The sequence below is a fragment of the Coenobita brevimanus genome, chromosome 44 (assembly GCF_032717465.1).
Source record: "Coenobita brevimanus isolate Jiangsu-jjx chromosome 44, ASM3271746v2, whole genome shotgun sequence".
Lineage (NCBI taxonomy): Eukaryota > Metazoa > Arthropoda > Malacostraca > Decapoda > Coenobitidae > Coenobita > Coenobita brevimanus.
In genome coordinates this window covers 50,100,171-50,111,551 of record NC_136997.1, presented here as the reverse complement: position 1 = coordinate 50,111,551, position 11,381 = coordinate 50,100,171, and the positions used below count along the sequence as shown (strand labels likewise).

The following is an 11,381-nucleotide window of genomic DNA, read 5'->3' as shown; positions in this document are numbered from 1 at the left end:
CACCACCATCATCATCATCATCATCAACCCTACTACCACCACCACCACCACCACCATCATGAACCTCATCATCATCATCATCATCATCATCATCGTCAATCCCACCACCTCCACCACCACCATCACCACCATGATTATCCTTATCTCTCATCCTCCTCGTCTTCCTCTTCCTAGTAATACATCTAGTGAAAGAGACCCATATATATAACAAGAGGGAAGCAAATGGAAGAAATATTGCTCCAGGCCTGCACAGCACATATTCCTACTTATCTTGCTCCACTAATTTTATATAGGGAGCAATATTCCTCTCCCTCTATTATATTTGAGGCGAATTAGCGTTTTCCTTCATTTCCTAACACAGACAGACATTGAACTACATTGGGGAAATCGGAATTATTATTAGCTATTTCAGCCCTATTTTTTGTTTTTTTTTCATTTTTTGCTTTTCGAGACAATTGAAGGTTTAAGCATATGACCTTTAAAGTTATCATATATATATAATCCGCGTCCGTATTAAACAGGACATAAAAAAGATTAAAATATAATATACAAAGTAAATCCCCACGGTAAAGGTGGTAAGAAGCCTCAGAATGTTGAAGTATTTAATAGGAAAAAACCATATATACAAATCAGCAAGCAAGGAAGAGATGCCAGAGAGCTTCATAATATACAATAAACATAAATACAAATAAAAAAGAACGAGTGGTGTATCTAAATAAAGACATAGTTTCCATAAATAAAAAATACTATAGTCCTTTTACCTTTACCTGTCCCATATTTTTGACCATATGTAGCTATATGACTTAGTTCAGTGGCAGAATGAGACAATAGTATAGCCCTACCTTGTTTCCATGGCACTGCTTCTTGACTAGCATCGTATACTAGTGTTAATCTCTTGCCACAACTCGGTAATGAAGGTGAAGAGATCGTTAATTTAAGCCAAGTTAGAGTAAAGAAGGGCATCGCTTTCTAGTGTTAATCTCTTACTATAGTTCAATGACCAAGATGGAGAGATCATAAGTTTAGGCCAAGTGAGAGTGAATTGCCTTTACTTGTAGTCTATGTGCAGAAATACACATATATGGATGAACCCCGGAGTATAAATGTAAGAATATTAACACGCTATACATGTCAAAATAAGAGAGATATTGCCGGAAGAAATCGCCATAAATACTTTACAAATTATCCTATAAACAAGTTCGAATATACTTCCTGATAAATCTAGGGGAATATTAGCCCTTTCAGTTAATATTGTACATTTGCTCTACGTTTCGTACTCGCTACCACCGGACGCCTTTATTCAACATGACTGATTGCTATAGAACCGTCACTTTAACTTGGCATGAGTCCGTCCTTATGCAGCCCATTTCCCGTAGCTCACTGGCAGAGGAAGGCAATACCGTGACCCTGCATCCCTATCACAGCTCTTCATCTTACTATGCTTTTTTCACCTTAACTTGGCCCAGATTCTCGTCCTCTTGCAAGTTTATATCACGTACCGAAATTCAGTGGCAGAGAACGACAATTTTTGCGGCTCTATATCCTTTCCATAGCGCATCTTCGTGACTAGCATCGTATTCAGGTGGTAATCTATTGTTACTACTCAGCATTCAAGACGGACAGATGGCAATTTTAGGCCAAGTTAGAGGAAGGGGAGTATAGCACCATAATCTAGTGTTAATCTCATGTTACTGCTCAGTATTCAAGACACAGAGAAAGCATTTTCACGCCTATTTAGCGAACAGGTAGTTGTGGGGAGGGTTAATGAAGCCTATGACCTGTATTGTCGCTGAGTAAGGAAGCTCCGTAGCACCTCTTCCTTGGCGATTTATTTTTGGATATCGCTGGTTAATATCCTCCTCTCCGTTATATATGCTGAGTATGAAGATACTGGAAGGATCTGTGTAACAAAGAAGAGTACAATAAGGTGTAATAAGTAAAATAAATCGCCTGGAGAAAGGTGTTAGGGACCTTCCTTAACTGACGAGAATACGGGCCCGTCTAACCCCCAACAGTATGAAAAGTGTCGTAATGTGACTAGTGTTCACTGCATTTGCCGGATCCTCCAAAATGCACAACTAAACTACGTAGAAACATTTATTTAATATTTTTGTACGTCATTAATTAGGTGGAATTATGAGGAGAGAGGGGTGAGGAGCAGTTAATGTATCTTCACTCGCATCTAAAACCACACTGAGAGAGACAGACAGAGGTATACAAGCTGAAAAATTATTCGCATTTGTGTTCATTTTCTTGCCTATTTAGCCATATTCTTTGTGATATGTGTGCAATATATTCCTTATTTTATATATCTGGAGACTGTGAACAGAATATTCACATGAAAGAGCTAGTATTAGAGTACGATAGCGTGGACTGCATTGGTGGTGCTTACGGGGCTGGAGGGTGTACGTTAAAACGAGTGACACATCTGGTTAATCTAAGTAACTCAGAGACAGAGCCATTCATAGCCCGTCCCCTTGTCTGACAGCAGCAAACATACACAGAAAGTACATCTCGGGACTGGGAAGGTGAACGCGTGACATACAGAGAATAACAAGTCATGAGGAAGTGCTACACCTTCCCCTCCACCCCAGAGCCTTCGAATTCTAAACAGTAACCGGGAGTTGCCGTCGGCGGGGTAGGAACTGGCCAGTCTCGTCCCTATCCATTCGGTCACTAGGCAAGAGTAATCCGTTCATGGCCACCCACACACCAGGGCCAGCTGCTTGCACTCCTCCTAGGGCCACTCCAAGGTTGAAGTCAGCGTCTGTATCCCTGGAAAGAAAGGAAGGGGTTAGAAATTGGTAGAAAAACAGATAAATAGGTAGACAGATACTTAGAGAGAGGGTGGGGATGTTAGAGGAAAAGAAAGGGAGAGAGTCTAAAGGCTGCACTGAGTTTGAAATTAGTTGTGGGGTTCCCAAAAGAAGAAAAAGGGATGTGTGTGTGTGTGTGTGTGTGTGTGTGTGTGTGTGTGTGTGTGTGTGTGTGTGTGTGACAGACAGAGAAAAAAATCGATGAGTACAGGAATCACCTCAGGATTGAATGTTGTGTCAGCCCTTTATAATTTGTGGTATAAATTTTACTCTCTTTGCATGGGGGAATTATTCAGCCAAAGAGACAGACAGACAGACAGAGACAGACAGGAGTACAGTCAGAGAGGGAAAAAGAGGAGGAAAAAAGAGAAATGAAAGATGACACACCCCAAGAATCTGCATCCACCTAAGATTCTCTGGAGCACGAGCACCTGTGAGCATTAAGAGACAGACAGACAAACGGAACAGGAAGACGGAGACAGGGACAGACAGCGATGACCTAAAAAATGGATATCCAAGTAGAGACAGAGCAGAAAAGACAACAAATAGCCGAACGCACTGACCTGAATTTCTCTGGAGTGTGGGCCCCCGTAAGCACTACTGTCTTCTTACTGACCCCCCTGTGTCTTAGGTGGCTGGCCAGGTGAGAGGCGGTGAGAATGAGGGTGTCTGTGCCGTGTGTGACCACTACCTTGACCTGTTTGGCCTCGCATACGCGGTCCACTAAGCTATCTCTGCAAAGGAGGACCGTGGGAAATGTGTAATCGTTGTCTTAATTTTCGTCATTATCATTATCATCATCCTAAACATCCCAGATATATGAAACAAGTAGAGACCCTCGGAATATCAGCATTATCTTCATTATCATCATCATCATCACCATCACCCTAACTCTTTCCAGATCTGAGATGGAAGGGGGCCAGAAATAGGAACAGAAAAGTGCAAAAGCTTGGAAAAATTAGCAGACTATAAATATACCCATATCACCACCACCACCACCACCATCATCACCATCATCATCATCATCATCATCACCACCATCATCACCACCATCATCATCATCATCATCATTATTATTATTATTATTATTATTATTATTATTATTATTATTATTATTGTTATTATTATTATTATTATTATTATTATTATTATTATTATTATTGTTATTATTATTATTATTATTATTATTATTTATTATTATTATTATTATTTATTATTATTATTATTATTATTATTATTATTATTATTATTATTACTTCCAGATGATTTAATTCAAGCTAGGAGAGACATCGTACTGAAGGGTTGTGGTAATTCTTTATCTTCGGTGCTGGACAGCATTGGCGATTGTTTGTGATCTTAGCTGTCCACCGACTGTTCTCAAAATCTATTTATTTCATCCTTGCCTTACCCTCAACCCTCCCACCAAGAGTTGTCTCAAATCGGATCAGACCTGAGTGAAGCAACAACAGTCCAGGAAGGATTGAGGAAGATCGTGTCAAGCTTGAGAGGGACGTGAATCTGCCTCCAAGGAAAGTGTCCTCGTGATTTCCTTTCACTTAATACAGGAAGGCCATTTTATCAGTGGCTATCGCTCCATCACTCTGAAACAGTACAGAGAGGAAGCTGGGCGTGGTGTGCTGATTGACTCACTTCCTGATTCTGAAATGCCCCCTACTCTGATTATTAACCCATTCCGTACTTTCCATTGACTCTTGCCACATCCAGACGAGGGACCTACACGTGATGGCTCTGTGTTTCCTCGGGGGAGCAGCTGCAGCGTCCACCCGGGAGCCAAACCTCCTCATATTTCCATGCACTGCGAAGTGGGAAGGACCTTGTTCCGACTTTAGTGAGATGACGTCAACCTTAAAGGGGAGCCGAATCCATACACGGTGTATGTACTGTACTGTACCTGTAGGAAGGCCCCACAGAAGGAGTTGCTTGCCTGTGGCTGACGGGTTTGCTCTGCCAGACAGACCGGGGTAAAGCAACAGTAGAATCCAGACTATTATATTGTTTTCCCACTAAGAGCGTCCCAATTTCCACAGGGGTAGGAGTTTCCCCTTGGTTAAAAAAAATAATAATGTGGCTGTCCTTCCCACAGAGGATATTTGCAATGATGATGATGATGATGATGATGATGATGATGATGATGATATACAGACACACGTAAAGCCAGTACTAACCTGTCCTGGTGTGTGATGTCCTGGCTGTCCTTCCTACACAGCGTCTCTATGGTAGTGATGATGGATCTTGCAGGACGTAGACGCTGCAACACGCGACGTACCGCTGGCTCACCTATCTCAAAGGTGTACCCTCCTTTGGTACGTGGGTAGTCCTTGTCGATGGTACCTGTGCAAGACGAAGGGAAATGAGAGTCAGTTCTGAAGGAAATTAGAGTCAGTTTTAGGGGAAATTAGAGCCAGTTCCAGGGGAAATTAGAGCCAGTTTTAGGGGACATTAGAGGCAGTTTTAGGGGAAATTAGAGTCACTTTTAGGGGTAATTAGAGTCACTTTTAGGGGAAATTAGAGTCAGTTTTAGGGGAAATTAGTCAGTTTTAGGGGTAATTAGAGCCAGTTTTAGGAGAAATTAGAGCCAGTTTTAGGGGAAATTGGAGTCAGTTTTAGGGGTAATTAGAGTCAGTTTTAGGGGACATTAGAGTCAGTTTGGAGGGATACTAGTCAGTTTTAAGGGAAATTAGAGTCAGTTTTAAGGGAAATTAGAGTCAGTTTTAAGGGAAATTAGAGTCAGTGTTAGGGGAAATTAGAGTCAGTTTTAGGGGACATTAGAGTCAGTTTTAGGGGACATTAGAGTCAGTTTTAGGGGACATTAGAGTCAGTTTTGGGGGAAATTAGAGTCACTTTTAGGGGAAATAGAGTCAGTTTTAGGGGACATTAGAGTCAGTTTTAGGGGATAGTCAGTTTTAGGGGTAATTAGTCAGTTTTAGGGGAAATTAGTCAGTTTTAGGGGAAATTAGTCAGTTTCAGGGGAAATTAGAGTCAGTTTTAGGGGAAATTAGAGTCAGTTTTAGGGGACATTAGAGTCAGTTTTAGGGGAAATTAGTCAGTTTTAGGGGACATTAGAGGCAGTTTCCCTTCGTAGTCCTTGTTTACTCAAAGACAAACGACCACCCCTTACATTACGGGATTATGGGGTCTTGCTATACTGTAAATAGATTGATGGATTGATAGGAAGAGTTACTCACTCACTAACCCTACACCCAGGCTCGACAGGAAAAAGAATAGCTATCATGCAGCACAGAAGAGTTGATATGAAAGTTATTGTAAGGAATGTAAATGAATGCAACATCAAGTCAGAATTAAGTACTGATTATACAGATGTTGCTGTGAATCTGACCTCCATGTATCGTCCTGTAAAAGAAATCAGCAAACATCAGAAATTAGTTAGGTAGGAATGAACATGCATAGCTAGGGATTAAAAGCCAGATACAGTACTAAGCTAGGCAACTTTTAAATGTTAATATTGTACCACACAAGCACTGGGGCAATTTGTTCCATAGTTTTACATCTCTACTGAGGAAGAAAATGTTTAGCTTCATGTGACTAGAAACTTTCCCCATCTCTTACAATCACACTCTCTAGTTTAACTCAGTGCTGTCTACCACGAAGTATATATTTACCCTCTTCCAAGCCACCGTGTCTTTTGAAATTTTAATATACTTTGGAGAAAGGGAAAACAGAGTCGATAGGTGAAATCTGAGGCGTGCATGAGGAATGGGAAAAGAAAGTGGGGGATTTGATTGTAACTTGACTCCCATTGCAATCAGGATTACTCTCTCTCTCTCTCTCTCTCTCTCTCTCTCTCTCTCTCTCTCACACACACACACATTCTTGTTTGTAGTGCCTGAGGATTTAAGACGTTTCCTGCGCTCAGTAAAACAGTCTCACGCTTATTAAAACAAAATGATAAATGCCGCTCTGGAGATGAAACAAATTGACTTATATCTTACTTCTATATGCATTTGTATCCTGTCCCGCCGAATAATATCTAATCAAAACACAAACACAGATTTTTGAGTTGAAATTTTGAGTTTAAAGAGGGTATATTTACGTGATCATAATACTCAGCCTTTACGAAGCTCTACAGATGAGCTTATGAGCGAAAATTGTCTCATAATTTACCCATAAGGTTATCAGTGGCTGTAACTATAACGTTTGAGAATCAGAGACTTTTTGATAGAGCTTTGTTTACTCAGAATTAGCCCCTAGTTTTACCCTATCAAGAAGTCTCACGCGACTAGCTGTATACCTGTTCATAGAGTTCATGTCTCGAGTGTAATAATAAGTTTCCAGTCCCACTCACCTCCCATCTGTAGGATCAGAATCTCCTCCATGCTGGTGAAGGTGGGTCGGGAATCTGTTACAGTGATCCTCTTTTTCTGTCCGACCCCCTTCCCTCGCCACCGCTTCTGTCGTCTATTGATTTCTTTTACCTATACTTCATGGCGTATCTGAAGAAACGAAGTGTTAGTACTCTCTCTCTCTCTCTCTCTCTCTCTCTCTCTCTCTCTCTCTCTCTCTCTCTCTCTCTCTCTTAATATTAGGACTCAAGAGACGACATGTGAAATTGACATATCTACTGATTTTGTAAGCTTTAATTCTGATACATCTCTCCCCGTCACATCACTCGAGAATGAGAAAGAGCTGCTTATTTCTCCATGGGGTAAATATAAGTGCCCAAGTGGTGTAATGTGAAGATAAAATTGAGCTCTCTAGTTTATGGTATTAAATGTTAACACACCTCTCTAATGTCGAGGAAATGGTTTATCGTTATCATCACCATCATCATCATAATCGTTGTCATCATCATCATCATCATCATCGTTAACACCATCATCATAGTCATTATCGTCTTCGTCTTCATCATCATCATTGTCATCATCATCATCGTCATCATCACCATTATCATCATCATTAACATCATTGTCATCATCATCATCATCATCATCATTTTTCCCCCTATCTCCTCTGTTATATATACAGATTTGGGTGATGGAAGTATTTTTAATTTCAGCTAATTGATAATAATAATAATAATAATAATAATAATACCAACACAAATTTCATACATAGCAAAGATGAGAATATTAACCTGCCATGAACAAAAATAAACCGGTAAGGAAACGGTGTCAGGGAGCTTCTTAACCCATAAAATCCAAAGGACTTCCTGTTAACTTTATTCTTTCTCATGCCTGGTGATTTTACTGAATTTGGAAGCTCCCTAACACCTTTTCCTAACCGATTTATTTTGTCTATCACACCTTCCTATTCCACAGAAGTCAGTGTTATGTAAAGCGTTCCAATATCGCCACACTCTGCATAAGTAACATACAAAAGGATATTAACTCAACATATCCAAAAAACAAATCGCTAAGGAAGAGGTGTTACCCGACAAGGATACGAGTGAGAAAAGCCGGATGAGGAAGCTCCCTAGCACCTCTTCCTTAGCGATTTATTTTTTGATATGGTTGGTTAATATCCTTATGTACGTTATTTATGCAGGGTAAGGCGATAGTGGAAGGATTTATAGAGCACAGATTAATACAGTAAGGTGTAATAAGGAAAATAAATCACTTAGGAAAAGGTGTTTGGGAGCTTCGTTGACTGACGAGAATACGGGTCTAAGGCGGGTATTCTTGTCGGGTAAGGCAGCTCCCTAACACCTTTTCCTAAGCGATTTATTTTGCCTATTCCACCATACTTCCCTGTTCTGTGTTATATAAATCCTTCAAACATCGCCATACTTTGCATAAATAACAACGATATTAGCCATCCGTACCCGAAAATAAATCGCTAAGGAAAAGGTGTTACGTTCAGATATGTCTACGATTTATTCCCAGTCGGAACTACGATTAATTTTAGTTATTTATTTCGTCCTGCAAAAAAGAAACAAAAATCACATATGGAAGACTGTCGTAGGTTTTATATTTTTCTTATAGGATTAACGAGGAAAGAAAAGTGCTTGGTCTTCCTATGTGTCTATTTATTACAGGATTAACGAGGCAAGTATATGCACAGTCTCCTCGTATACCTATCTCATCCTCCAAAAACAAAGCCGAGAAACAAGTCGCCCTTAAACAGGTCTTAAGAACCCCGCTCCACGTTATCTAAGACACGGCTATCAATCTCAGACGAAATTAAATCAACATTAGAGATAAGGTATTTGTAAATTTCCGCGGTAGAGTTCTCCTTATCGTTTAATAGTTTGTTTTATCAGTGAGGCCTTAAATCTGGTATGCATTTTTTTGAGTTATTATTGGCTATTGTCAGATGATTATACCTGTATGTGTGTGTGCGTGTGTGTGTGTGTGTGTGTGTGTGTGTGAGAGAGAGAGAAAGAGAGACTGTATGTGTGTGTGTGTGTGTGTGTGTGTGTGTGTGTGTGTGTGTGTGTGTGTGTGTGTGTGTGTGTGTGAGAGAGAGAGGGAGAAAGAGAGACTGTGTGTGTGTGTGTGTGTGTGTGTGTGTGTGTGTGTGTGTGTGTGTGTGTGTGTGTGTGTGAGGAAGGTGGAGTTGAAACGTTTAAGAGGCCTATGTCCTTCAGCTGAATAGTATGGACTGATGATGATGATGATGATGATGATGATGATGATGATGATGATGATGATGATGGCAGCCCTCATTGCATGGAGAAAGCTGCAATATTTTGAAACGACCTGATTTACAAAAGAACTGTCTATATCATTAACACCAATACTTCTAGTGCAGGAGAGGGACGCCTTCACGGGGTGGCACCTATATGGGCTGGCGGTGGGGCTACTCGGGTATACAAACGTCCCCCAACGTCCTCCCTGTTTCCCAAAAGGAGGAAGGTGAGCTGCTGCTACCACCACCATTACTACTACTACTACTACTACTACTACTACTACTACTACTACTACTATTACTACTACTACTACTACATCACTGTCATTGTCACCCTCAATATAACTTTCACTACCACCTCTACCATCACTACCACAAACACCATCATCGTTGCAATGGCTGGTTAATTTAAATCTGGCTGAATTGTGGTAAATCCTCCAACATGAATAGTAATCCTGTGTTACATGGGATTTTATTAGCCTTAGTTATGAGGCAGAAATGGGTCTCCTTGATTACTAGTCAAATCAGTCCTCCAAGCTGACTACACCTGGTCATCAACGGAGCTAAGGTAGGAATGAGTCTCCTTGGTTACTAGTCAAATAAACCTTCCCTCCTGACTACACCTGCCTATCATTGGAGCATAGGTAAGAACGAGTCTCCTTGGTTACTAGTCAAATAAACCTGCCCTCCTGACTACACCTGCCTATCATTGGAGCATAGGTAAGAACGAGTCTCCTTGGTTACTAGTCAAATAAATCTTCCCTTCTGACTACACCTGGCCATCAACTGAGCAGAGTGGGGTTAGGAATCTTTAACTGGTTAGAACAAATGCTTTATATCTTAACATTAGTTCCATCATCATCACTGTCATCACTACCACTATCATCACAACTACCATCACCACAGCCAACATATCCATCATCATTCACCATCACCATCGCTACCATCATCATCATCATCAGTTCCCATCAATGTCACTTTCATCATACCAAAACTACCACCATCACTAACATCACCACAACCAACACATCACTTTCGTCATCACCACCAGATCACCATTACGATCATTGCCACAAACACCATCATCATCACCACCACCAACACCTTCACTATCATCATTCTCATAATCAGTCACTCACACCATAACTCACCATCACCACAAGAACACCATCATCACCATCATCACAATAACTACCATCACCACTCACCACAACCAGCAGCAGCATCACCATCGGTCACCTCACTATCACCATCATCACATCCTACACTATCATTTCACCATCATCACCATACCAAGCACTACTAGTTGCTATTTTCATCATTAGTCACTATCATCATCATCACTATAACTAGCATCACCACACTCACTACCCATATCATCACAGTATCTAACACCATCAACACCATCACTACCTTCACCATCACCACTATCACCACTTCAGCAATAGAGTGAACTAACTAAGCCAATTCGCTGCATGTGTCGTCTCTCTCCCCCCTTTCCTGCCTTCCCTCCCTCCCTCCCTCCCTCCCTCCCTCCCTCTTCAGGCCTCTTCCCCTCCCTCCCTCACCCTAGCCCCCCTTCGCTACCTTTCCTCTATTTCCTCCCTTCTCATTTTCTCTTTCCTCTCAGCGTGTCTCAATTTTTTCTCACTGCCTGATCTCCTCTCCCTTCCCTCTCTTCTTCCTCCTCCTCCTCCTCCTCAACCCTTCTTCCTCTTCCCTCTTCTCCACACCCTCCTGCCCCCCTTTCTCCTCCCCTCCTCCCTGTCCCCTCACCCTCTTCCTTTCCCTCCTCCTCCTCCTCATGCACACCCCCCTCGCCTCCTCTGTCTCCCCTTCTCGCCCCCCTCCCTACCCTTCACTCTTCTCTCTTTCCCCCCACCCATTCCCCCTCCTCTCTCCCCTCACTTCCCATACCCCTCCTTTCTCTCCCTCCACCACCCCCCGTTCCTCCCTCCT

The 11,381-nt window shown here is 41.5% G+C and overlaps 1 protein-coding gene across 1 annotated transcript; it reads right to left on the bottom strand.

Annotated features, from left to right (window-relative positions):
* Positions 1–2,606: 2,606 nt before the first annotated feature.
* On the bottom strand, positions 2,607–10,593 carry LOC145398166 (uncharacterized). The gene is made up of 5 exons (XM_080271115.1): positions 10,583–10,593; positions 7,141–7,172; positions 5,003–5,168; positions 3,380–3,550; positions 2,607–2,775 (listed from the first exon to the last, which is right to left on the bottom strand). Exons 1-5 carry the CDS (start codon positions 10,591–10,593, stop codon positions 2,607–2,609), a joined length of 549 nt encoding a protein of 182 aa, XP_080127241.1.
* Between the last annotated feature and the right edge of the window lie 788 nt (positions 10,594–11,381).